The following is a 26,096-nucleotide window of genomic DNA, read 5'->3' on the forward strand; positions in this document are numbered from 1 at the left end:
AAACCGAGGGGGGAACCCGGACAGTGGCCAGGAAGGAAGGAAGGAAGGAAGGAAGGAAAGGAAGGAAGGAAGGAGCGAACCCTGAAGAATTCATACTGGGCCCCGAGGCCAGACGCTCTGGTGCGGGCCTCCCAGCTACTGGAGCCGCGCGGTCTCATTGGAGACACTACCTTCTCCAAAGCCGATCTCTCCTTCCACTGAGGCTGCCTCGTGTTTTTTTCGCAGCTCGGGTTTGGGGAGTGCGACAAAGCCTGAAGAGCTCAGCGTGAGGGCCTTCGAGGTCGGGGCACAGTGTTGGGTCGCCTGCTGCGTCTGCCTGGGGATCCTGATTCCCGGCTGACAACAAGCCGGGAGCGGGGGCGCGGGGTTGGGAGCGAACCCCGCGGCACAACCAGGCCCTTCAACCCTTGGCCTCGGGGACAGCTGGCCGCTCCTCGGTGGGGCGCTCGCTGGAGGCGCAGCGGCAAATTTGGGAGCCGCCCGAGCGCCCTGAGATCCAATCGGGCAGATTTCAGGGCCCCACAATAGGCGGTGCCCCACTCAGAGGCCTGTCCCTGCCCAGCGCGCTCGGGCAGGGGCGGCAGTGGCTCGATTGGGACGGATACTGCGTTGAATTTGACTTTTCGCGGCCGGCCCGGGGTAAGCTCGCATCTCCGGGGACTGCAGGAATTATTTACAGGGAGCTCGCCAACCAAACACAACAGTCTAATTTAACCTTTCCAAGTCCTCGTAAATTTTTACAGCTGGGAGCCACGGCGAAGCAAACGAATCTGTTGGTCGTTCCCAACTTCCCACCAGCCTGTGTGGCTTCTGAAACAATAACTCCTTATGAAATATCATAAATATAGATTTAAATACAGTAGAGCGAGAATGCGATTTGGCTGCTTTTTTATGGCTTCAATTATTGTCTAATTTTATGTGAGGGGCTCCACTGGCCGCACTCGCACGCGGGACCCGCGCCTTGCTGATGGCGTGATTAATTGTGATATAAAATAGTCCGCTTAAGAAGTGTGTGTCTGGTGGTGGCGGTGGGAGGGGAGGAGAGTACAGAGGCAAGGCCAGATTTGATCTTTTAATCTTCGTTGGCCACAATTAAAACAAACCCGATCGTGGAGCGCCGCGATCCCTTTGCATAAAAACATATGGCTTTTGCTATAAAAATTATGACTGCAAAACACCGGGCCATTAATAGCGTGCGGAGTGATTTACGCGTTATTGTTCTGCCGGGCGGGCACGTGACGCGCGCGGCCAATGGGGGCGCGGGCGCCGGCAACTTATTAGGTGACTGTACTTCCCCCCCCCCCCCCTGGTGCCACCAAGTTGTTACATGAAATCTGCAGTTTCATAATTTCCGCGGGTCGGGCCGACCGGCCAGGCGCGGGGCACAGCGATGGCCACCACCGGGGCCCTGGGCAACTACTACGTGGACTCGTTCCTACTGGGCGCCGACGCTGCGGACGAGCTGGGCGCGGGCCGCTACGCGCCCGGGGCCCTGGGTCAGCCTCCCCGGCAGGCCACCGCGCTGGCGGAGCACCCCGACTTCAGTCCGTGCAGCTTCCAGTCCAAGGCGGCGGTGTTCGGCGCCTCGTGGAACCCGGTGCACGCGGCGGGCGCCAACGCGGTGCCCGCTGCAGTGTATCACCACCACCACCACCACCCCTACGTGCACCCCCAGGCGCCCGTGGCGGCGGCGGCGCCGGACGGCAGGTACATGCGCTCCTGGCTGGAGCCCACGCCCGGCGCGCTCTCCTTCGCGGGCTTGCCCTCCAGCCGGCCTTATGGCATTAAACCTGAACCACTGTCCGCCAGAAGGGGTGACTGTCCCACGCTTGACACTCACACTTTGTCCCTGACTGACTATGCTTGTGGTTCTCCTCCAGTTGATAGAGAAAAACAGCCCAGTGAAGGCGCCTTCTCCGAAAACAATGCTGAGAATGAGAGCGGCGGAGACAAGCCCCCCATCGATCCCAGTAAGTGTCTCCTCCCTTCAGGCCGGCCGCCGCCTCCACGCCGGCCACCAGGATCAGCCAGCCCTTCAGCTTTCTCTTGAGCCTGTCTTCGCCTGCGCTGGGAGCCTCTTGAGCAGGGGCCGCGAACCAGAAGTTGCTGTTTAGGATGCCTCGGATGGGGCCCCAAGTCCAGGGAGCAATGACAAGCTGGTCGCCGGGTTTCGGGGGGAGGGGAGGCGGCTGCCGCCGAGAGAGAGAGAGAGAGAGAGAGAGAGAGAGAGAGAGAGAGAGAGAGAGAGAGAGAGGCGGGCGCTGCTGGCCGAGCCAAGACCAGCAGCCCCTCTTCCTGGCTGCCCGGTACCAGGACAGCAATACTTTGGGCCGTTCTTCGAAAGCAGCTCGGCAGAGAGAATCTTTTGTGCGGCTAGATGTCCTGGAGCGGCGGCAGCAACTGCAGCCTAAACGCTGGAGAAGAGGCCGATTCCTTCCACTTCTTGCCTTCAGCCAGTGGCGGCGTAAATCCTGCCCAAGATGAGGCTGTAGGAGACCGGGCCACGAGGGTCCCCGTGCAAGATTATTCAAATAAAGTGGAGAAGTGATCAACGCCCTCGGGGCGCCTAGGGGCGCCAGGCCGGCTGCCCAGCTCTCACGGCCTTCCAGAGAGGTCAAAGGAGTGGGGGAAGTAGAAAGAAAGGTGGGGAAGGCAAGAGAGAGAGCGCGCGCGCGCGCGTTAGTGAGAGGGAGAAGAGAATATTAATGCTGCACGAACACAGGGCAGGGTGGTTTCGCCCTGCCTGGCAAGAGGAAGATCTATTTCCAAATTTCACTCTTTGCCCTAAGTGCAGAGGGTGGGAAGGAAAGGAAAAGGACAGGAGGACAGAGGAAGAGAAAAGTGGGCCTCTGAAGGGAGGGGGAAGCTGGGGTTTTACTGCGTGCAATTGTAAGTGACCGTTCCTCCGTCTGTCTGCCACCGTTCCATTGTGTCGGAGGTCCGGCAGCCTTCCCTAACCAATTCAGCAGCGCCCGGCACTTTGGCGGGAGACCCTAGGAGGTTCCCTGGCCCCCAGCGGAGGGGGGTGGGTAGTGCTTCTCCTCCTCCTAAATCCCGTCTGTCTCCCTCGCAGGCAACCCGGCTGCCAACTGGCTCCACGCGCGCTCCACGCGCAAGAAGCGCTGTCCCTACACGAAACACCAAACGCTGGAACTGGAGAAAGAGTTTCTGTTCAACATGTACCTCACCAGGGACCGCAGGTACGAGGTGGCCCGACTGCTCAACCTCACCGAGAGGCAGGTCAAGATCTGGTTCCAGAACCGCAGGATGAAAATGAAGAAAATCAACAAGGACCGAGCAAAAGACGAGTGATTCGACTGGAGTTCATTTAGAAAAGAGAGCGCGAGCTAGAGAGAAAGAGAAAGGACTGCCCGTCGTCCCCTTCTCCCACCCCCATCCCACCCCAGCCTCCACCACCCCGCACAAAGCGGCTCTAAACTCCAGGCCTCATCTCCCCCTGGCAGACCCGGCTCAGGCTGGTTCCTCAGCCTGCCCTTTCAAGGAGGAGGTATTGTAAGCTTTCCATTTTCTATAAGAGGAAAAAAAGGTGTGTGTGGGGGGGAGAGCATTAGTGCTGATGGCTGTGTGTGCTAGCTTGTATATATATTTTTAAAAATCTACCTGTTCCTGACTTCAAACAAACAAACAAAAAAAAACTACCTTTTTGTAATGCACAACTGTTGATGGCGAGCTGTATAGTTTTTAGTCTGTGTAGTTAATTTAATTTGCTCTTTGTGCGGCAGAGTGATCTGCCCAGATACTTGAACACTGTGTTTTATTGTGGTGATTATGTTTTGTGACTCAAACTTCTGTGCTGGGTGACGCACCCGTTGTGATTGTGAAAGCTAGAAAATTCAATTTCAACTCAGGTTGTTGATGAGGGAGAAAAACAGTTGCATAGAGTATAGCTCTCGGTAGTGAAATATGTCTTCTGTATAACTAGGCTGTTAACCTTTGATTGTAAGCTAGCTGTAAGGATTTCCCAGTGAAATAAAATTTTAAAAGAAAGAAAAAGTGTTCTCCAGGATGCACAGATTCATGGGTTTTCTCCTCTTTTGAAATGCGGGCATTTTAGTCTCTACATACTCTATAGACCTGTCTTATCCATTGTATATATAATCCACATATTAAAGAAAAATTAATCAGACAAGCTTGCATATCATTCTTGCACCGGATGAACATGGAGGAAATTCGGAGCTATACATATGTGCAGAAGGTTACTACCTATGGTTTACATTTAATTTTAGTCGGGGGGGGGGGAAATGAATGCTTATTGTAATGGAGTTAATTTTATTGATAATAAATTATACACTATGAAACCGCCATTGGGCTACTGTAGATTTGTATCCTTGATGAATCTGGGGTCTCCATCGGGCTCAACATACACTGTATATTTTGCAATAGTTACCTCAAGGCCTACTGACCAAATTGTTGTGTTGAGATATTTAACTTTTTGCCAAATAAAATATATTGATTCTTTTCTATTTATTGCGGGTCAGCTCGTTGCACCTTCTTCTCTGGGACAGGGGAGCGTGGGGGAGAGTCTCTGGGTGGGGGCCGGGCCGGACTGGGGTGGAGGAGGACAGAACCCCGGTTTTACCTCTGGCCGGCTTTTAGAGCGGGAACCTGCTGGGCTTCGCTCCCACTGGGGCCAGCTGCCTGGCGGCGCAAGCAACCGAGGAAGGCTAGGAAACAAGGGGAGGCGAGGCCCGGCTCCTGGTTTTGACCTGTCCCTTTTGCCGGGAGGCCCAGAGGCCTCTGAGGGGCTGGGCTGCAATCCTAGTATCTTTGTCCAGTAGCAGTGAAAGGCCACTCTTTGCTCCGGGCGCCCCGAGAAATTTCCGCAGCCGTGGTCCACTGAGACTCCCGGAGCCTTCCCCTGGCATTGTAGGGGGGGGGGGGGGCAAGGAACGGGAGGGCAGGGCCGAGAGCTGAAGGGCCTGCCTCCTGAGGAGTCTCCGAGGAGGGAAACAGGAGCCCGACTGCCCTGACGCGGCCGCCAGGACAGACATTTGGGGGCTCTCAGGGGACCTAAGCCTTGCGCCCCCGCACCTCGGCGTCCTGTCAAGCTGGCCCAGGGGATTCTGGGACCTGTCCTACGCTCCCCTCCCAAGCACAAGTCCTGACAGAGGCAGGGCCTAGGCAGCCGACGAGCCTGAAGCGCCATAAAAGAAAATGAGGGCTGTTACCGTTTATGGGGTGTAAAAGGCTGCGGGGGGGAACGGCTCCAACTTCGGAGGCCCAAGCGCCTTATAGATGTGGCCAGAGGGTTCAGCCTAGTCTCCCCCCATTCTTTTCTCGCTCTCCCCGCCCTCCCCCCACCACCCCGAGACTTCTGGAAAGTTATCTGTGTTCTGATGCGTAAAGGGGGAACCAGGGCGCCGGAGGATGGGGCTTCCCCTCACGCCCCCACCCCCCACCCCGCCGCCAGGTTGGGACGCCCTCTGTTGTTGCAGACAGAAGGAACTTCAAAGAATGGGCAGTTAAGGGTGTGCCATAAAGACCGGGTCTGCGAACTGTCTGGAATTCGGCCCTTAATTAGTTTACAACTGTCCAGCCCCAATTAAGATTTTCCACCAAAGCCCTTTCATTTGTTTGCTCTGTCTGCAGCCGATAAAGCGGCTGCGGAAACAGCTCTTTTATGGGCACTGCCTCTCGGCAGCGTAGATTCCGGGCTCCATGCACACTCCCCAGGGACAGGGCCCTCGCCCAGCTTTGGGATAGGGTGCCCGGCCCGCGGCGCCAGCGGACGAAGTTCAGGCCGCGCTGCTGGGGCTGCAGTGCCCAGATTCGGCCAGCAGATGGCAGTATGGCTCCACGCAAGAGGAGCCCGCGCCGCCATCTCCCGCCGCCGTAACCCTGGGAAGTTCCTAAGATGTCGACTTGACGCTAGCCTTTCTCGAATGGGAGCCCCAGATTTGAATGAACTGCGGTCGTATATTTTCTGTGCTGCTCGCGCCGGGCCGGAAACCTCGCTGGGAAACAAGCAAGCGGTGGGGCTCGCCGGACCTGCACCGTTCCCTCCCCTGTTCCTTTCCCGGATTCCGGAGGCCTGTCGCTGCGTGGCTGCAGCCGTCCCGCAGCTGCGGGGCTATCGCTCCAGGCGCGGGGGTGGTTCTAGGGTCATCGTCCCCAGCCCCGGACAAGCCTCGGGGCAGCGCAACGCTCGGAAAGCCCGGCTGACCAGCGGACAGACACAAGGACTAAGGCCTACAGCCCCGGGACTCGGTGACCCCCCCAGAGGGTGTGCACAGGGCGCATACCTTGGCCAAGGGCCCGGCGGCGGCGGGGGAGGCTCCCTAACGCTGCGCCCTGGTACAAAGCCCTGTGAGCCAGCACCCGCAGGAGAGCCAGGACCCCAGGACCCGGGCTGCATAAGTGACAATAAAATTTGGCGGCTGAATATGGGGAGGGGGGGGAGGCATTCTGGTGACTTTCCAGTGTGGGTTTAGCGGTTAAGTTGCGCGGGATGGGGAATCCCTGGGAGCAGGCACACCGGGAACTGTTTTGCTTGTTCTAAAATAAATGCAATATTTAAAATAATTATAACAACATATCCTAGCTCCAGAATGGGAGCTCACGTCGTGAAAGCTGCCCTTGGTTTCTCTCGCCACCGGATTTTTTTTTTTTTTTTTTTTTTTTTTTTTTTTTTTTTTGGCAGTGGAGCTGCTTAGGCTACTCCGGTTTCCCCTGCTCAGGAGGCGAGGAGGAGGGAGGGGACCCCAATCTAGGCCCAGCCTATCCCGAACCCTGGGCGGGGAACACGCCCCGGAACCTTCCAGGAGGCGGCCACGAGTTGCGGGTGCGAGGATCAGCCCCTGGTGCAGAATGCTTTCAGAGGGAACACGCAAAGCAAACAGAGAACAAACACTTCGAAGCACCCCGGAGCCCTGTGAACATGCCACGCGGTGTATTTATTTGGGTTGTAATAGTCTCTGCCAAGCCCACAAAATGTTTACAACCTGCATCTCCGCGCGGTACACGCTGTAAAACTGGCGACTGGATTTTGGCTGACAGATCTCCTGACCGTTTCTCTCTCCTTCTCTCTCTTCCTCCCTTCCTCCCTCCCGGCCGTCCCTCTCCTCTCTTTTTCTCCATTTATATACACACGTTGGTATTGAAGACACACGCCCTCATTATCTTTCCTCCTATAATACACAGTATTTCACAGCATCCGATTGTAAGAAGGGTTTTATAGCTTCCCCGAGAGCCGCCCGTGGCCATGTAGCCAAGCTGCAGATACAAAGCTCGATTTATGTAACTACAAATAAATGGCGAAGGAGCAGATCGGTGGCCACCGCTTCTCTCCACCGAGTATGGAGGCCCCAGGTAGGTGCCGGCCGGTCGAGATCTCAGAGGCCTCACGGACAGCCACGCGGGGCCTTTCTTGCCCTTGGCCGGCTGGTGGCTGGGAGGCGGCTCTCCCGCTCGGCTGCCTGGGAAGCGCTTCCCTGTTAGCTGCGCAAACAAAACCCCCCGCGTCAGCCCCAGCTCGTTTGCACTCATCGGGGATGGATTTGTCCCCGCGCCGCGACCGGGGTTTGCTCAGTGGATGAAGAACCGATGCGCAGCTCGCCCGAGGGGCGCCGGTGGAAACGTTCAGACACGCAAATCGCCAGCCACCAGACCTGAGACAGGCTCCCTTAGCAACCCCAGGGCTGGCCTTAACATTCTTAGCTGGATTTAAATATTGAGGACTATTCGGGAACAAGAAGCAAGGGAAATACATTCTGTCCGGTAGGGAGGAACCCAGCTCCATGAGAGCGGTGAGGGGGAAAAAATGCTTTTTGGTAAAGACAGCTAGGCTGATGAGAAACCCACCTACACGTGCCTGCTCCAGGCTGAGCGTCAACGAGTATTTCTGTGAATATTATCACATATAACCCAGTGCATTTGTGTCTTTTCAGCCAAATAAGTAGGAAACCAATGGCTGGAGAACACGCGATTAAGGGGCCCTTACTGAAAGCCTGACTTTGGCCTTTCGTTTTAAAACCCTGCCCCAGAAGGCAGGAGGAGAGAGAGGAGCCCGGAAACGAAAGAAAAAATTCTGCACCCGCGGGACTCGGCCCAGTTGGCTGACTTGGGCCCAGAAAGGCCAAGGCCTTGCCGGCGGTATCTGGATTCTCCTTGGCCCCAGCCGAGGGGCAGCGCGTCCTGCCAGGACCGTTTGGACCTGCGCCGGACCTGCGCTGAGCAGGGATGAGCTTGTGGCGTGGGCTCTCAGCCCTCTCGCGTTCCTTCCCGCGCTCCCTGAAATCTCTCCCCACTCGGTCTGGGTCATCTCACTTCAGGGCAGGTTTTACTCTAAACGCCATCGCTGTCTGCCGCTCCAGCCGCCCGAGTCTAGACAGACGGCGGCGGCGGCGGGGCCCGGTCTTTCTCTTTGCATCTTGCTCTGTGTCACCCGAGGAACAATTTATTGGTCTAAAGCTGTCTAATTCCGCCTCTTTGATCTCCTAGCTTTCTTGCTTGCTTCGTCTTCCTTTAACTTTCTTATGTTTTTATTTCCTGCCAGAAAGCGATGCTATTTGGAATATTTGATGTTTCTTCCCTTCCCATGTTACATCCTCCGTTCTCCAATCCAGACACGCTATCATCCTGATGCTTCAAAAAGGGCATCCCCGGATATTGCCCCCCCCCCAGCCCTTGTACCCCCAGGGGAAACCAACAGGCGCCCACCTGCCCGGACAGCCCCTGCCTCCCCACCCACTCCCCTGGGCAGTCCATTAGGCAGGAGCTGGGACTCCGCTGCAGCTGCATCCGGGTCTGGACCCTCTGGTTGCCTTTTGTGCTCCTGGGACCCCCTGAGAGGGTGCAGTGAAGGGGGGGCCGCCTGGACTCTCTGAAAGTGATGGGAAGTGCTTTGTACACAAGGAACCAAACTCTATAATTTAGAGGAGAATTTCCGGGGCAATTCCATTGTGAGGTCGGGTTTATGGTGTGCAATCGAGCTGAGCAGTAAAAGGCATACTGACCTGCCGGCTGGGCTTCCAGCGAGGCCTGAGCAGTTTATGAGGCGTTTAGGGGAAGGGTTTGCCCCACCACACTCCACCGAGCGGTGGGCAGCAGGGACTTCGGCTGGTCCAACCCTGAGCAAGGGTTGGAGGCTTGGAAAGGTAAGCTCCATGCGTTGGGGACCTGACGGGAGGGAGGGAGACTATTGTGTGCTCCGCTCTCTGTGAGCCAGTCTTGCAAATGTGAAGACACCAGAGTCTGGGTGGCCATTCGAGAGGGGTCCTCTTATTTGTTTTGGTGGTCTCCAAAAGAAATGGAAATCCAGAGTGGGCTGAAGTCCCCAGGCACCTGGACCCCCTCTCTCCTTTCCAAACTGGCTCTACAGTATGTATTGCTTGTTCCCAGGCACTCAAGCCCTTGAGGAGCTGGCAGAGGCCCATGGGTGGCCCCCGTGACGTCTTCCAGAACAGTCCCAGCGCTAGGAGTACCTGGAAAGGTGTGGGGCCCAAGGTTCCTCCAACCTTGGGGAAAGAGACTTGGTTCCCCTTGAACCAGGGGGAACCAGAGGTTGCAGGGAGGACAAAAGAGTAACCAGCTGTTTCTTAAGCTGCCAGAGACCAGCCAGGTGCCCCCCGGAGCGAATGCACGTACCCTGCCAGGACAGCGGTGTCCAGAAGGAGGGAGGGGAACCCCATGTTAATAAATCTATTGGCAAATGAGGCTCATCAATAGATAAATATTTCACTGCTTCCTTTAAGGCGGATAAACAGTGTGCTGCCGATTAAGGAAAGGAAGCTGGGAGACGTTGACTTTATTCGAACCACATGGTTCCAGCTTGCGGTGGCGTTCTCACTGCAGCTGGAAGCGACACTGCGCCGGCCCCATCTGGATCAGAGTCTAAGCCGGCCTATCGCCCAGTGGACCTGGGCGTGGGGGGCGGGTGGGGGGACGCGGGCAAAGAACCCATCTGCCCAGAGCTGAGACTTGCCCGTGGGCTGCTGTAGGGCGGGCGGGTGCGCACTGCGCAGAGACCCTCCCTAGGCTGGGTCAGTGGACAGGACGGGGGTAGGGAGGGCCCGAAGGCTTGGTCCAGAGTTCAGTGATAGGCAAAAAGGAGGCTGTGCTGGGCCGACCCCGCGCGGCCTCTGCAGACTAGGCGTCCAGGTTGTGGTGGACTGAGCGCTCGCACGGAGCCTCGGGGTCCTTTTCCCGCGGGACGCGCCAGGCGGGCCAGGCGCGGGCAGATTCGTTGACCACATATTTGAGCCTCTTCCCCTTCCATTCTAGGCTGCCGCTGGCCCCGCGGAGCGAGACCACCTGTGAGGGCTGCTGAGATTGGCGGAGGCGGTCATGTGGGAGGTCACGTGCTGCGGCGAGCTCGGTCCAAAAGAAAATGGGGTTTGGTGTAAATCTGGGGGTGTAATGTTATCATATATCACGCTACCTCGTAAAACCGACACTGAAAGCTGCCGGACAACAAATCACAGGTCAAAATTATGAGTTCTTCGTATTATGTGAACGCGCTTTTTAGCAAATATACGGCGGGGGCTTCTCTGTTCCAAAATGCCGAGCCGACTTCTTGCTCCTTTGCTCCCAACTCGCAGAGAAGCGGCTACGGGGCCGGCGCCGGCGCCTTCGCTTCGACCGTACCGGGCTTGTACAATGTCAACAGCCCCCTCTATCAGAGCCCCTTCGCGTCCGGCTACGGCCTGGGCGCCGACGCCTACGGCAACCTGCCCTGCGCCTCCTACGACCAAAACATCCCCGGGCTCTGCAGTGACCTCGCCAAAGGCGCTTGCGACAAGGCGGACGAAGGCGCGCTGCACGGCCCGGCCGAGGCCAATTTCCGCATCTACCCCTGGATGCGGTCTTCAGGTAGGCGCAGCAGCTAGGCGGGCCGGGTGGGCGGGCGGACGGACAGGCAGAAGGGAGCGCGGGGCTGGGGAGCGCGGAGAGCCGAGAGAGGCGACTGGGAGCCGGCGGCCCCGTGACTCCTGGCGGCGCTGCCTTTCTGGTTTTAATTAGAGTCGAGGCGCCATAGCGTGGAGAGCCCGTAGCATTGTATGTAAATGAGGCTCATAAAACTTTTTATGACCCAATTAATGGGTTCGATCCTCGTAAATTTATTTAACTCCATTTGCCTTGGAATTTTAACATTTTGCTCGCTATTCTCTCTTTCTCTCTTTCTCTCTCCCTTTCTTCTCTCCCTCCCTTCTCCTTTTCCTTTCAGCCTGGCTTTTCTTTCTCAAAAGCAGGAAGAGCCAAACCCTTCATCTGGGCCCCTCTAACAGCCCAGTGCCAGGGGCCATTTAAAGGCGGGGTGGGGAACCAGAGCGGAGACAGGGGGTCGGAGTGCCCTAGGAAGTTCCGGGGATGGGGGGCGCGGTCTTCTAGGGAGGAAAGGCGCCCCTGGAGAGCGGACCGCCCGATGGTCACCCACTTGCCTAGCAAGAGGCGGGGGGGGGAAGCGGTCCAGCTCTCCTTTGAATGGCAAAAGCGCAGCGTCTCCCACTTGCCCACACTCTATATTTACAATTTCCCTTTGTCAGGGGGAAGCAGGACATTGTGGAAGCCTAGCCGGCTGGAAAGGGCGGTTGTAAAGTTGGGATTCTGCGCCTCGCCTCCTCACAGAGCTGCCTGCGCGTCTGGCACCGCAGTTGGGGTCTTCCGCTAATACTCCCGCTCCTCCCCCAGCTCCGTTCCGGGGCGCGGGCGGAGGGGGACGCGCGCCCGGGCTAGCGCTGGGAGAAAGGTGCAGGCTCTGGGATAGCGGTCTGGCTAATGCACTGTCTTGTGTCTGTGTTGGCTAAACTGTCCGTGTGTCCGTGTGTCCACATGTCTGCTTCCAGGGCCCGACAGGAAGCGGGGCCGCCAGACCTACACGCGCTACCAGACGCTGGAGCTGGAGAAGGAGTTCCACTTCAACCGCTACCTGACGCGGCGCCGCCGCATCGAGATCGCCCATGCGCTCTGCCTCACCGAGCGCCAGATCAAGATCTGGTTCCAGAACCGCCGCATGAAGTGGAAGAAAGAGCATAAAGATGAGGGTCCGGCCGCCGCAGCCCCGGAGGGCGCAGTGCCCGCCGCCGCCGCCGCCGCCGCCACCGCCGCCGCCACGGACAAGGCCGACGATGAGGACGAAGACGACGAAGAGGAAGACGACGAGGAAGAGGAATGAGGGGCCGAGTAGGGGCCCTGGCTGCACCAGACAGTCGGGAAAGCGTCTTTAGAGACTCACTGAATTTATTTACAAAAGTGGAAAAAATAAAAAGAAAACGTGAAAAACAAAAACAAAAACAAAAACAACAATCCCCAACCTGCACCCATCTACCCCATTACCTATCCCAGCTCCCACCTTTTCTGGACTAAGCAGCCGCCTAGACTGGGTCCCCTTGGGGATCCCTCTGCCCCAAGGACTCCCAGCAGACACTCTCCCTACCCTGCCGCCCAGTTCTGCACTGGCACGGCTAAAATACTACCTAGCACAGGCCTCGGCCAGAGGCAACCCCAAACTACCTATGGGCCCAGTCCCCAGTAGGCCTCCACTCCCAGGAAGCCCAGACGCGTCCCAACACTGGCAGACACCCAGCACCTCCCCCATACCGACAAGGACCCGATTTTCTCAGTACTACCTACTCGCCCCAAACTACCTATTTTGTGCTCACTGGCTCGCCTGCTACCTAGTGCCGGCCCCTTCCCCGGCCAGGCCCCTCTTGCTTCTGCCCAGCAGCCTTTGGGGTCCCTGAGGCTGCACTGAGAAGACGCTGGGGTCCGGGGACCAGGGTATTGGCTTCTATTTAAATTGAAAAATAATATATTTATTCCAAAGCATTCTAAGTGCTGCAACCTAGAATCCCTCCATCTCTGGTCTGGGCACCCCAAGTTCAGGCCCTTTACTCCCACTTCTGGAGGGGAGCACTCCCAAGCTAGCTGCAGACCTCTGGGTTAGCTTTGCTTAGTAGGACTGCAGAGATGCTCCCAGCCTCCTGCACCTCCCCTGGCCCCATGTCCTACTGTCCAGCCATGTTGAATATGTACACCCTGACTTTTCCTACAATAGCAAATATTGTATATTTGAACAAGATTTTTTTTTTGTCATTTATATAGTCTTGGAGGTCATTTGTAAGGCAATGTCTTGACTTGGGAAGGATGTGTTAATGGGGTGACTTTGTAGCATGGTGTGTTGTCTTGAGCTAACTTTATAGCTGGTGGGGAGGGCTAATGCCCTTCTCAATGCCCTTCATCTCTTGTGTTGTCCTGCGTCCCCCCTTGTCCCTTTAGGCTTTAGCTTGGGGTTCCAGGAATGGGAAGGCATGCTTCCTGTCTTGCCCAGCTAACCGTGTTTTATGTAACAGAAAAATAAAGATGCTTGGTGACAAAGAAACATGGACTGCTTTATCTAGGGGGGCCTGGGAAAGAGAGGTGACCATGGCTGGAGAGCAAGCCCTGGGTATGTCTGCATGCCCAAAGGGGTCTTGGGGAAGCAAAAATGGAAGGATGAATAACGTCCAGGTGTTGAGTGTCCATGGTTTGGTGTTTATGTGTGGCAGGTCCCTTTTTGTGTGGATTTGTATAGGTGCGTGTGTACCTCTTTTGTATGTGCATTTTTATGTATGTGTATATTACTACAGGAATCCATAATTTTATGTATTTCTGTGTCCATAATTGAGTGTGTGTGTTTCTGTGTGTCTATAATTGTACATGTGCATTTCTCTGGAGATTTTTGTCTTGGTTTTGCGTGTGTGCACAAACATCTCCCGGATCTCTAGAAAACGGAATCTTCGGTAGATACATTATAGTCTATGAATCTCTCTAAAAACCCATTAAATTCCGTGAGCAAATCCAAAATCCACCGTTTCCCCTACTGCTGTGGGGTGGGCTTGGGAAGGGGTATTACCCTGCCAATGATCCTGAATTTTCCATGGACCCAGCCCCATGCTAGGAGGTGGGATTCAGGCCCTTTGACGCAGCCCCCCTCCCACCCTGCATTCAGGCAAAGCAAGGGCGCCTGGGCACAGCACTGCAACTGAGGGGTAGAGGAAGGGGCAGGGACCGCAGACCCCCGGGCTGCGGAGCCTTGGCGGGGGGCGTCCGGGTGCGGGGAAGGATGAGGGTCTGCGTAAGGGGCGAAGGGCGATGGGGACAGTGCAGAATAGCCTGAGCTCGGCGGGCGAAGACCTCGACTCCAGCCTCCTGCCTAGGTTGGGCCCGCTTCTTCTTGCTCTTTTAATAAAACCCGGCCCAACTGGGTTTGTAAAACCTGCGTCCCCAAGTCGGGGCAGCCTCGGTGGTAAGATGGCGCCGGTGTAAGAGCTGCCTCCTCTTAGTGATGGGGAAAGGGTCATAAATCCGTTGTTGTTTATGAAAATTTACAACTTTGCAATACAACTTTATGAGTTGTTCGGCCCTTCCATTGGCCGCTGTCGGTCATGTGGATGGGAACCGTGAACATGAACTTTTTTATAATTTCCCTTGCGAGAATAGAGCCGCATTCTTTTGCTCCGCTCCGTCCTGCCTGCTTCGGAGCTCTGCCTTCCAGCCGGGCTTGGCTGCGCTTTGTCCGGCGATGGCGAGCGAGACGAGGCCCCGGCCCGGCCCGGCCCGGCCGCTCCCGCTGGAGGTGGGGCGCGTCCAGTTCCCGGCGCCGCGGCGGCCGCTTCGCAACTCGCAACCTGGCTAATTTCCTGCGTCCTCTGGCACCAGGAAGGAGGACAATTCGTCTCCCCGGCTGCCCAAGCGACAGCTGTCAGAGGGGCAGGAGCTTCTGGGAGCCGCCATCTGAAGGTGAGACATGTGGGGAGACAGGAGCAAAGGTGGTGAGATGGCAGCCGGCGCCGGCGGCGGTGGGAGAGGGCACTAGGGCGGCTTTGAAGAGGGGCATACTCACCCTCGCCCACACTCACCGTTCACACTTGCCCCCCTTCACACGTGCGCGCGCGCGCGCGCACACACACACACACACTCCCTCTCTCCTCTCTCTTGCTCACCATGGCAGTGAATGCCAGCCTCCTTTCAGTGGCACAGCGCCCTGGCATGGGGCAGGAGCACTGAGGTCTCTCCCCTCTTCCCCAGCGACCTTGCCGAGCCCAAAAAGAAGTGGCCCTGCCCTCCGTGTTCCTTGCCAGTCTCCCGGGTTTGGATTTTTTTTTTTTTTTCATTCATGACCCAGTTGGCTCGGTTGAATTTCCCAACAATTGAAGACAGTTCCCGACCTGGGGAGGTGGGAAGAGGTGAGGGCAAAGTGAATTAATCGACCTGCTTTTTTATTAGTGTCAACACAGCACCTTCTATTCTGAGGGACTCGGTTTCTGGAGAGAAAGGTAGAATGAGGGGGAAAAAAACAAACAAACAAAAACTTACTAATTCGGCCAGGTTCTTCTGCTGATTGCCTGCTTCCTTTCACGCGGTTTTCCGATGACAGATGTGTCTGAAGCGCGGGGAGAGGGACTAGGTGCGTGGGTGGAACTCTGTGTTGGAGGAGAGGATGGGGTTAATTGGCTGGGTGTTGCTTGGCGGGAAGTTTCGGTGCAGAGAATGTACTGGTGTTATTGAGAGTGGCAGGGGCCCGCAGCTAAGGTTGAAAGAAGGACGCAAACCGCGTCTGGGCGATAGGGGGACCCCACCACCCCCACATCGGCGCAGCGGGCCGCCGACCGCGCGCCCCACTTTCCGCGAGCCGGGAGGGGACTGTGAAGCCGCCCGGGAGGCACGGAGGGTACCGTGGGCATTGACTTTATGTGGAGCGGTGGCACAGACCGTTGCTTGGCCTGGGTGCGCGTCGGCCAGATTTGCCCCGGGAGCTTCCTGGGACTGAGACCAGAAACGATCTTGAGGTTCTGGGCTCGAGTTCTTTTTGTTTGTTCTGTGGTTCTGGTCGTTGTTGTTGTTGTTTTTCCACCTTAAGATAATACCTTGGTGTGCATTAGAAAATTAAGAAGGGGCTGTAGATGTTTGGGACGTCCACCGGCGCTGTGGGTGCACTCAGGGCGGATAAAGCTGCGCGTTTGCGTCGCAGGGCCGCGGGCTGCCTGACTGCGGCTGCCGCGGGCTGATTATTTATTGCGACCGCGCTGGGCGCTCGCTGCTGCCACGCTGTGGCCGTCGCCGGGACCGACGCCAGCCGCAGCCCCGCGTCGTGCAGCCTGGCGCGACTGCTGCGCGGGCCCCTCAGAGATTCCCAAGCAGGCCGAGCAGAGGGGGGCAAGGGAGGACCTGAGGGGCGGCCTCCCAGGGCCTGTCGGGAACCTCCCCCGCCTTGGCCACCCCTGATAGGAGCTGGAAGCCCGACTAGACTCGGGTCCTCCCCCTACCCCCAGCGCCATGGAGACTGGTTGCACAGGCGGCCTGGCACGTTATGGCTGCTTCTGTCCAAACTGCGCGTCCCAAGGCGTCCCCGGGGCGCACGCTGGTTCGGGGAAGGCGCCCGCTTTGGGATTTTCAAATCGGAGAGACCATTTCTGGCCCCGAGGCCTGCAGGCCTGGCTGGCCCTGAGGAGGATTGGCTATGGCAAGGAAGGCGGGCTTTGGCGTCAGGCGAGGGCCTGTGACAGGCAGAGGCCGCACCTGTATGCTATGGGCTCTGGCCTGGGCTACAGATCCAGGCGGCCCGGGTGGCCCTCAAGGTCCCCCCCCACACACCGGCTGGCCGCCCTCCAAGCTGGCGGAGGTCGAGTGGGCAGCCCAGAGAAAGGGCGGACTGTGGGGCCCTGCTCACCATCCAGTCCCCCTTGAAGAGCAGCTGAAAGGTAAGTAGACCTTCTCTGTGGCTTTGACCTAGAAGAGAGAGTCCTGATAGCCATTCTCACTATCCCAGGAGAGGCTCCCTCCAGCGTCTGGGGCTCCTATTCTTGCCTGAGTGTGTGTGTGTGTGTCTCTCTCTCTCTCTCTCTCTCTCTCTCTATATATATATATGCACCTAAAGCTGGTTGGAGAAATAAATTGGGCCGTTGCCAACCTGATATGTACCAGCCTTGGCTAACACCTGGAGATTTCAATTTAATTTATTTTTTTCTGTCTCACTGCCTATAGAAGCTAGAAACACAATGGTTTTTGGCTCTTAGCTGAGAAATCAAATTCTGTCATTGTCTGGGGGGTAATTATTAGATCAAGAATCTAAGTCAACCCATAACAAATAATAACAATAGTAGTATATGGAGTCAACTGCCATCACTCCCAATGCTGTGTGAGACCTGGAGGTATGAAGCAGAAATTATAAATGTAAACATTTCTCAACATCTCCCAACAGTTATTTTTGTCTTATATAATAATAATTTGCTTGACGTCACTGTCATCTGATGGTCTTGTTTAGGAAACAATAACTCAAACATGATTTTCTTTGGACATAGCCTTAAAAAAAATAGTTCCCTTTAAAATTTTTTACTTGAGTTTTCATTTTCACCTATCGGGTCCATTCCCTGAAGAAATTCCAGGGAAATGTTACATTCTCTCTTCTACTGCCAGGCCCTTTTTACATATGCAAAGGAGAAACTTTCCCAGCGTGGATTGATTGGGGCACAGGGAGAAGAAGGCTTCTGGGTGTAGACCCCATCGCGTGGGCAACAGCCACTTTCTAGGGTGCTTGCTAGGTTCTGTGGAGGCCACCCTTAGCCCAGTCCTTTCCCAGTTTTCTCCCTTTGAGGGAAGTGAGGGCAGGGGCAAAAAAAAAAATCAAAAAGCAAGGAGGAGATTAAGGAAGTCGTTGTCAGATTCCAGGAGGGCATTGCCACCCCCAAGTCCTGAACCCCATCAGCCTGCATTCATCAGAGTTTTACAGATCTTAGAAACGTCCTCCGGAAATTCAACCAAATTGTATAAATAGTCTTTCTTCAGCCTCCACAGAATTGAGGATTTTAAAGCTAATTCAAGGGTTTTACAAGCCCAACAAATACAGTTGTAAAAATGCCATTGGAAAGATATCACGTTTTACAAAATGAGATTGATCCATGTGCTGTAAAAGTCAACTATCTCCAAGGCACACCTATCAAGCAAGGGCAGCCAGGGACACGCTTTTCACCTCCTGTCTGGGAAAGGCCAGGCCTGTAACAACGGCAAAAGCAATGCAGACGATTCCTGGAGCCCGGGAGGCAACTGTTCCCGGCACTGGGGCAACGGCAACCGGCAGGCCCCCAGCAGTCCCAGGAAAGGCAGGGGAGAGGGTACACCCTAGGAAAGTGCGGGCTGTGGGGCACCCCAGAAACCAAGCACATCAATTACCCCACAGCCTTTGGGACATCCCAGCTGCCCTCTATGCCTGGCTCGGCAGGGACCTTGGGATGCCGTGCCTCCAGAAAGAGGACAGATATTCCACATCTGGATCTGTCTCAGCTCTGAGCACTTCGGGTGTTGAGAGGACGAGTCCCGAGGGCTGGGTGAGGGGAGCAGGTTCCCCCGTTTTGCTTCGAAGCTCAGTCTCCAGGCCACTCCCCTGTAGGTCCCTTTCTTGTTGAAACCAGTGGTTTCTGGCCTCTGGATTCCTGGGTTCAAAGGTGGTACGGGGACGCACAGCTTGTGGGGTGCTTTGAGGCCAGGCGGTCGTTGGCCATTGGAGGGGAGCCCGTCTGGACTCCAAGGAGACGTGTTGTATGTGGGCGGATGGGGCTGCCAGGGGAAGACGTTTAGCCGCGATCTGGTCAGCTCGAGGTGAGCCTTCGGCTCCAGGCGGCAGCGAGGCCCAGGCCCTTGGTGGGAGTGGGAAGGAAAGAGGGAAGGGATGCACGGATTCCTAAGACGCAGGAGTGAGGAGCTGGGCGTGAAGGCCTGGTTTCTCAGGCCCCCTTCTTCAGTCCCGGAACCCGCACCCACGGGCGGGGGAGTGCAGAAGGAGGGGCACGCTCAGGGCCCTGCGGGGCGGGCAAGCCGGCCGGGAGCTAAGCCGTCGTGGTCACCGCCCCTCCCGGCGCGGGGCTGTCAGGTTTCCTGTTTGGAAAGAAAAACCAGCAAAATCCGAAAAGGCAAGAAGGGGAGGAGGAGGGAGCGGGCCTGGCGGGGCCTTTGCGGCGGCCTGGACTCTAATGCCCCTACCCCGGCCTGATTCGCACGCCCCTGCCCGGGCCGTGCCCGCCGCTGGCGTTCGGAAAGAGAGCCGGGCCGGCTGGCTGTGCGCGCCCATTAATCTGCCGGGCGGGCGGCGGGCGGGCGGGCTGGGGGCTGTTTGTAACTTTGCTGCCTCGGTCGCCGCGGTCCCCGGGGAGCGGGCTCCAGCGCTCGCTCCCATTGGCCGCCGCCGCGTCAGCTGGTGCGATTTGCTGCTGTCGCTTTTGGCGTTCGGCCATCCAGAAACAAACCAGTTCGATGACTACTAATAGTTATAGCCAGATGTACTAATACACAACAAATCACAGTCCTGCAGAGGGGCGCGCAAATGAGTTCCTATTTTGTGAATCCCACTTTCCCCGGGAGCCTGCCCAGCGGCCAGGACTCCTTCTTGGGCCAGCTGCCCCTCTACCCGGCTGGCTATGACGCGCTGAGGCCCTTCCCGGCCTCGTACGGGGCGTCGAGCCTCCCGGACAAGACGTACACCTCACCTTGTTTCTACCAACAGTCCAACTCGGTCCTGGCCTGCAACCGGGCGTCCTACGAGTACGGGGCCTCGTGTTTCTATTCTGATAAGGACCTCAGTGGCGCCTCGCCCTCAGGCAGTGGCAAGCAGAGGGGCCCCGGGGACTACCTGCACTTTTCTCCCGAGCAGCAGTACAAACCCGACAGCAGCAGCGTGCCGGGCAAAGCCCTCCATGACGAAGGCACCGACCGGAAGTACACGAGCCCTGTTTACCCCTGGATGCAGCGGATGAACTCCTGCGCGGGTAAGGCATTTCCCCGCAGCCCCCCCAAGAGAGTGGAGGGAGAGGGGGAAGGGGGCAGGGAAAGAAGGAAGGAAGGAGGAGACGGAAATTAGAAAGAGGAAATGGAAAGAAAGGAGGAAAGAATGAACAAAGTTTCTTTGGCTTTTTTAAGAGATTAAAGAAAAAGAAAGAAAAAAGAAAACTAACCCATTCCCACTGAGGCAATCAAGCTGTGGCAGAGTGAAGGCACGGCACTGGTGTCCATGTAAGGTGACACCCTAGGGGATCGAGAGGGGTCACTGCCACCCTACGTGAGACCCTGTGACAGGGGCAACCTGAACAGAGAGTGAGGCTGGAGGGGAGGGAGTGCCTGCCCACACTTCCCCCTGGAAACACCCTGCACAGATCCCCAAGTAGAAGATGGCCTTCTGCACCCATCACTGATCATTCCCCTTCACCCCCCAATCCCTCTCCTTTCTGCCCTTCAAAACCCCATGTAGTTAGAGGCTCTCACTTGGCCTCTTCTAGTGTCTCCCCAAAGCCTTGGAGGGCCACATCCCCAGCCTCAGGATTTTTTTTTCCCTCTTTCTCCTCCCTTCCCTCCTCCCCCTTCCACTCAACTGCTCACTCTTAGCCAACTTCTGCCTCCTTTTGAGGCCCTGCCTGAGTCTCACACGCCCAGCCTGGGGGGAGCCCCCCAACCTTGGGTTCCTTTGGCACCAGAACAGATAGCCCATCACAGTCCTACATTTCCAGAAACCCCAGATGGCCCATAGCTCCATCCCTTTGCCTCTGGTTTCCAAAAACTCAACAGAGAATCCTAGGACAGAACCCAGTGCAGATTTTTAAGCTTCTAGTGTTTTGCTTTAAAAGCCTTGTGTTGTTTTGTTTTGTTTTGTTTTCCCAAGGGAGCTCTGCATTTGCAGAAGGGCCATACAATTTGGGGGCGTTTGCAAAGATTTGAGAGGGCTGACCAGTTTTCATTTTCCAAAAAACATGTTGAGTCCTGACGTGTCTGGCCACAGTAACACCTTCACAGAGATTCGTGTGTGAGTTCCGAGTGTCTACCCTACTCACAGGGCTCCACACCCATCACTTCCAGACACAAGCTCTGCACTCCCACAAAAACACGACCCAGGTACCCTGAATTAAGAATGCTCATTCTATTCCTTTTGCCTGTAATGGTTTTCTTGCAGAGCAGATTTTTCAAAAACAATAAGTTCTCACTTCAGGTTGTCTTAGGTGGAAAACATCTCGCTTGGTATGAAATAATCTTCTCCCATCCTTCCCGATTTCGGCCTTAGACACAGCGAAAGAGGCTGGAGTGGAGAGGGGTGGTTTCCAGCTTAGAGGCCAGTGGCGCGGGGCGCGGGTCTGACTGGTTCGGCGGCCGGGATCCTCCTGGCTCACTGGCGCCCGGCCATTTCTACCCGCAGGTGCCGTGTATGGAAGTCACGGGCGCCGAGGCCGCCAGACCTACACGCGCTACCAGACGCTGGAGCTGGAGAAGGAGTTCCACTTCAACCGCTACCTGACGCGGCGCCGCCGCATTGAGATCGCCAACGCGCTCTGCCTCACCGAGCGCCAGATCAAGATCTGGTTCCAGAACCGCCGCATGAAGTGGAAAAAGGAAAATAAACTCATCAATTCCACACAGCCCAGCGGGGAGGACGCTGAGGCAAAGGCGGGCGAGTAGACGCCTGGGCAGGGACCAGGCCAGCACCGCAACCTCCCTCGGCTTTGCCCCCTTGCCTTCGCCTGCTCCCCAACTTTTCTCCCCCGCCTGCCCCCATCCGGGGGGCTTCTGCAGCTTCAGGGGAGCCGGGAGCTTTGCAAACGCCTGAGCATTTATTTCTCACACACACACAAAATCCCACACACAGCCAATCTCAGCGGTGGAGCGGGGCGCACTGCACACCCGGTCCCGCTCTCCAAGGCTGCCCTAGCCGGCTTCGGATCCCAGGGCGCGCCCCGAATTCGTCCCCGGCTCTTGTGCTAGCGCCTTTGCGCGCCCCTGAGCTCGGGACGCGGGGTTGCTGGAGAGGAAAGAACCTGGGCCGAGCCCCTTTTGGTGCCTGGGCGTTTTCGCCTCGGTCCCTCGCCACCAAGTCCCGGAGGGCACCACCAAATCGACTCCGGCCACTGGAAAGAGGGGGCATAAAGGCTGGGGCCCCAGCACTTTGGTGGCATCCCAGGCCACCCCTAGACAGGAAGAAGCGTGAGGAACAAAGGGGGCCCTGAGACAGCCTTGTCTCTCGGCCCGCGCGCGACCGTCCGTGGAAGAGAAGCAGCCTCAGCTGAGCCGACCCAACCTGAGCGCGGGTGGAACTTTACAGCCCCGGGAGAGACTGGGCTCCCGAAGTCTCCAGCTCCGGATCCCGGATCCCCGCCTCCGACAGTGCCTGCGCAGCCACCAGAGAGTAGCTTTCAGGACCTAAGGAGGGGGCCCAGGGCCATGGGAACGGCAAGAGTCCTGGTCTCCAAATGTGCCAGGGGTGCCTGCGACGCTCAGCCTCCAGCGGGAAGTACCCTCCATGCCTTTCGGCTACATTCGTGATTCACTTTCGTCTTTCAGGACCCAGGAAAATAACTACGAAGATCCTAGGCACTAACACGAAATGCTTCCATTAGCACCCTCATTTTACTCCTGGAGATCTAAGCAAGACCCTAATAACTCGGCCCACGGATTCCCAGCCCCCAAACAGCTTCTGTGGCTGCGGGGAGCCTGGGCCCACTCGCTGGGTTCACCGAGAACCCTCCGAATTGGGGCCCGGCTGGCTCGAGGAAAGGGACCTGGTGGTGAAGATTCTCCAGGCTGGATACTTAAAGCAAATCAAATAGCGAACTAATGACACGAAAACCATATTTGCACGAAAGAAAAATCGACTCCGGTTATAAAAGTGTATGGAATTTGACCTCGCCTCGGAGAAACACTACACAAAAGCTATCTTTAATAGACGCCTGTCATTTAAGAGCGGCAGGGACACTGTCCCTCATGCACTCACAAAAAAAACAGAGCCGTAATTGTAGCTGCTGCTGCGGGCAGGATTTATTTCTCCAATTGGCTAAATGGCCTCCCCCCTTCCCCGAAGGTGATATCTGTATTTTCAAATTTCAGAGCTGCCGGCACGACGGGCAAAACCGACCCCAACCTCAACACAAAAATAAGAGGGGCTGCACAGCGGGGAAATAAAGTTGTTGTAAATAAAATCCAAGTCACCGTCTCCCCCCAATCCTCTGCATCCTCGCCGGGCGCGCGATCGGCAGCTGACGGCCTCACAATTGGTACATCCTAATGGAACTGCGAGGGAAATGCAATAATTTTGCCATAATGGGCTGTAACCTCAATTCGACCCCGGCCCTTGCAGCCCTCGGTCGGAAGCGGAGCGATGCGCCCTGCCTCCAGCGGGTGGCGCTCGAGTCCGACTGAACGGCCGCGGCGGGTGGCGGGCACGCGCCTGGGGCGCGCGCGCCACCCCTCTTGCCTCCACCCAACTCCCCCATTAGTGCACGAGTTTACCTCTAGAGGTCATCAGGCAGGATTTACGACTGGACAACAAAAGCACGTGATTCGAAGTCGTACCCCATATTTGGGTGCCTACGTAGGAGGGAACCAAGTACATGTCCCAGTCATTTCCATAATTCATCATAAATTGTGCAAGGGTGCTATAGACGCACAAACGACCGCGAGCCACAAATCAAGCACACATATCAAAAAACAAATGAGCTCTTATTTTGTAAACTCATTTTGCGGTCGCTATCCAAATGGCCCGGACTACCAGTTGCATAATTATGGAGATCATAGTTCCGTGAGCGAGCAATTCAGGGACTCGGCGAGCATGCACTCCGGCAGGTACGGCTACGGCTACAATGGCATGGATCTCAGCGTCGGCCGCTCCGGCTCCGGCCACTTTGGCTCCGGGGAGCGCGCCCGCAGCTACGCGGCCGGCGCCAGCGCGGCGCCTGCCGAGCCCAGGTACAGCCAGCCGGCCACGTCCACGCACTCGCCTCCGCCCGACCCGCTGCCCTGCTCCGCCGTGGCCCCCTCGCCCGGCAGCGACAGCCACCACGGCGGGAAAAACTCCCTGGGCAACTCCAGCGGCGCCTCGGCCAACGCCGGCAGCACCCACATCAGCAGCAGAGAGGGGGTTGGCACGGCGTCCGGAGCCGAGGAGGACGCCCCCGCCAGCAGCGAGCAGGCGAGCGCGCAGAGCGAGCCGAGCCCGGCGCCGCCCGCCCAACCCCAGATCTACCCCTGGATGCGCAAGCTGCACATAAGTCATGGTAAAGCCAGCCTTTTTCTAAATCCACGCGGCCGCGGGGGCGCGGCTTTCGGTCCCCCCTCTCTCCTTTACCGCCCTCTCTCCCCATCTCTCTCCTGGTCTCGCCTCTCCCAGCCCTGTGGAGTCTCTCCCCGCCGTTCTCCTTCCCCTGCTTCCCTCCTTTCACCTTCTCTTCTCTGCAGCGCCCAGCGCTCGCAAATGGGGAAGGGGGTGGTGGAGAAGGGCCGCTGGCCAAGCAAGTTTAGACGGTGCAACGGGGGGAAAAGGAAAAATGCCATATCGAACCCCAGCGCCTCGGAACGCGCTCCCGGGTCAAGCCAGCCGAGCAGGGCGCAGAGAGGTAGAGGATGGCAGTAGGGGCCGTGAATCGGGCTTGTCAGGACGGATAATTTATGAGGAGGGCTACGCTGGGGAAACAGCGTTACTAATTAGAGTCCCCGAAAAGGGGCTTGGGGGGGAATAATCGAGGCGAGAGCCGGCGGGATTCTGAAGTTTGGGAGCAGAAGGGACAGCAGGAAAGGGAAGAAAAAGAAAGCAGGCGCCCCAAGCGTGCAGGCTGGAACAGAAGGCGGCTCGCGGGGCTGGAACTTTAAGGGAGGGTGACCTGGAGGCCACTTGGACGCTCAGGAAAGGGCCTGGCTTCCGTGGGTTTCTGAGAGGTGGGCTGCCTGGGAGGGCTGTTCCCCGCCTCGGGGTGCCAGGGGCAGGGCCAGAGGGCAGGAGAGGGGTGAAGGAAAGCCGGGCGATCCTTCGGGACGCGGCTCCAGCCTCAGATGGGCCGATTGTTCCCAGAGTCCAAATTGTATTGTTTTCTCTCTAGAAAGGAAGAGGGAAGGAAATTCGGGAGGGGTGGGCGGGTGAGGAGAGAGGACTTGTTGAGCTTTTTCTCCCCTGTTCCTTGCTCAGGAACCCTGGCTCGTCCAGCTGACGTGGGTAACCAGGGGCTGAGGAGTTGGTGGCTAAATCGCTGACTTTTCTGTTGCAGACAACATAGGCGGCCCGGAAGGCAAAAGGGCCCGGACGGCCTACACGCGCTACCAGACCCTGGAGCTGGAGAAGGAGTTCCACTTCAACCGCTACCTGACCCGCCGAAGAAGGATTGAAATAGCACATGCTCTTTGCCTCTCCGAGAGACAAATTAAAATCTGGTTCCAAAACCGGAGAATGAAGTGGAAAAAAGATAATAAGCTGAAAAGCATGAGCATGGCGGCGGCGGGAGGGGCCTTCCGCCCCTGAGTATTTGAGCGTTTAAAGTACTGAGCAGTATTAGCGGATCCCGCGTAGTGTCAGTACTAAGGTGACTTTCTGAAACTCCCTTGTGTTCCTTCTGTGAAGAAGCCCTGTTCTTGTTGCCCTAATTCATCTTTTAATCATGAGCCTGTTTATTGCCATTATAGCGCCTGTATAAGTAGATCTGCTTTCTGTTCATCTCTTTGTCCTGAATGGCTTTGTCTTGAAAAAAAAAATAGATGTTTTAACTTATTTATATGAAGCAAGCTGTGTTACTTGAAGTAACTATAACAAAAAAAAAAGAGGAAAAAAAAACACACAAAAAAGTCCCCCTTCAACCTCGTTTAGTGCCAATGTTGTGTTGCACTCCAGTTGTTTAACTGTGCATGTGAGTGGAAGTGTTCCTGTCTCAATAGCTCCAAGCTGTTAAAGATATTTTTATTCAAACTACCTATATTCCTTGTGTAATTAATGCTGTTGTAGAGGTGACTTGATGAGACACAACTTAACTTGTTTGACGTGTAGTGACTAGTGACTCTGTGACGAAAACTGTGACTCCAAGCGGTGTGTCCCTGCGTGCCTTTGTAGGACCCTTTGCACGAACTCTGGAAGTGGCTCTTATAAGCGCAGCTTCAGTGATGTATGTTTTTGTGAACAAAGTTACAAATATTGTCCGAGTCTGGCTGTTTAAGCAAACTGTGATCAGCTTTTTTTTTTTTTTTTTTTTGTATTTGTTTTTAAGGAAAAAATACTGACTGGAAACAAAAAAATAAACTTTCTATTGTAAGTTCTCTTGGTCTGGTTTGTGCCAAATAGCAAGCGGCTCTTTCTGTTCTTCCGTCTGTCT

The 26,096-nt window shown here is 56.3% G+C and overlaps 5 protein-coding genes across 6 annotated transcripts in view; all 5 read left to right on the forward strand.

Annotated features, from left to right (window-relative positions):
- The first annotated feature begins 645 nt into the window (after positions 1–645).
- On the forward strand, positions 646–4,488 carry HOXA9 (homeobox A9). Its single transcript, XM_015085951.3, has 2 exons — positions 646–1,970; positions 3,074–4,488. Exons 1-2 carry the CDS (start codon positions 1,391–1,393, stop codon positions 3,310–3,312), a joined length of 819 nt encoding a protein of 272 aa, XP_014941437.2. The 5' UTR covers positions 646–1,390; the 3' UTR covers positions 3,313–4,488.
- A 4,031-nt stretch (positions 4,489–8,519) lies between these two features.
- HOXA7 (homeobox A7) lies at positions 8,520–13,057 on the forward strand. Of its 2 annotated transcripts, XM_053218293.1 has the most exons (4): positions 8,520–9,116; positions 9,361–9,451; positions 10,243–10,830; positions 11,805–13,057. In XM_053218293.1, the coding sequence occupies exons 3-4, from the start codon at positions 10,452–10,454 to the stop codon at positions 12,131–12,133; spliced, it is 708 nt and encodes a 235-aa protein (XP_053074268.1). In that variant the 5' UTR covers positions 8,520–9,116; positions 9,361–9,451; positions 10,243–10,451; the 3' UTR covers positions 12,134–13,057. The 2 variants fall into 2 exon arrangements, with proteins under 2 accessions (XP_053074268.1, XP_026930962.1); XM_027075161.2 differs by lacking the exon at positions 9,361–9,451.
- Positions 13,058–14,601: 1,544 nt separating this feature from the next.
- Positions 14,602–26,096, forward strand: part of HOXA3 (homeobox A3) — a 45,089-nt gene continuing 33,594 nt past the window's right edge. The window contains exon 1 of the mRNA XM_053218287.1: positions 14,602–14,739. The gene's annotated coding sequence lies outside the window, so the exon portion shown is untranslated. The remainder of the gene's footprint in view (positions 14,740–26,096) is intronic.
- Positions 16,817–23,542, forward strand: HOXA6 (homeobox A6). The gene is made up of 2 exons (XM_015083697.3): positions 16,817–19,757; positions 21,173–23,542. The coding sequence occupies exons 1-2, from the start codon at positions 19,316–19,318 to the stop codon at positions 21,430–21,432; spliced, it is 702 nt and encodes a 233-aa protein (XP_014939183.1). The 5' UTR covers positions 16,817–19,315; the 3' UTR covers positions 21,433–23,542.
- Positions 23,126–26,040, forward strand: HOXA5 (homeobox A5). Its single transcript, XM_027075156.2, has 2 exons — positions 23,126–24,020; positions 25,005–26,040. The coding sequence occupies exons 1-2, from the start codon at positions 23,126–23,128 to the stop codon at positions 25,253–25,255; spliced, it is 1,146 nt and encodes a 381-aa protein (XP_026930957.1). The 3' UTR covers positions 25,256–26,040.

This window comes from Acinonyx jubatus, chromosome A2 (genome assembly GCF_027475565.1).
Source record: "Acinonyx jubatus isolate Ajub_Pintada_27869175 chromosome A2, VMU_Ajub_asm_v1.0, whole genome shotgun sequence".
Taxonomy (NCBI): Eukaryota; Metazoa; Chordata; class Mammalia; order Carnivora; family Felidae; genus Acinonyx; species Acinonyx jubatus.

Coding starts and splice junctions, on each gene's coding strand:
- HOXA7 (XM_053218293.1), top strand. CDS start 10,452: ATGAGTTCTTCGTATTATGTGAACGCGCTTTTTAGCAAATATACGGCG. Junction 10,831..11,804: donor CCCCTGGATGCGGTCTTCAG/GTAGGCGCAGCA, acceptor GTCTGCTTCCAG/GGCCCGACAGGAAGCGGGGC.
- HOXA5 (XM_027075156.2), top strand. CDS start 23,126: ATGCGCCCTGCCTCCAGCGGGTGGCGCTCGAGTCCGACTGAACGGCCG. Junction 24,021..25,004: donor CAAGCTGCACATAAGTCATG/GTAAAGCCAGCC, acceptor TTTCTGTTGCAG/ACAACATAGGCGGCCCGGAA.
- HOXA6 (XM_015083697.3), top strand. CDS start 19,316: ATGAGTTCCTATTTTGTGAATCCCACTTTCCCCGGGAGCCTGCCCAGC. Junction 19,758..21,172: donor GCGGATGAACTCCTGCGCGG/GTAAGGCATTTC, acceptor TTCTACCCGCAG/GTGCCGTGTATGGAAGTCAC.
- HOXA9 (XM_015085951.3), top strand. CDS start 1,391: ATGGCCACCACCGGGGCCCTGGGCAACTACTACGTGGACTCGTTCCTA. Junction 1,971..3,073: donor CAAGCCCCCCATCGATCCCA/GTAAGTGTCTCC, acceptor TCTCCCTCGCAG/GCAACCCGGCTGCCAACTGG.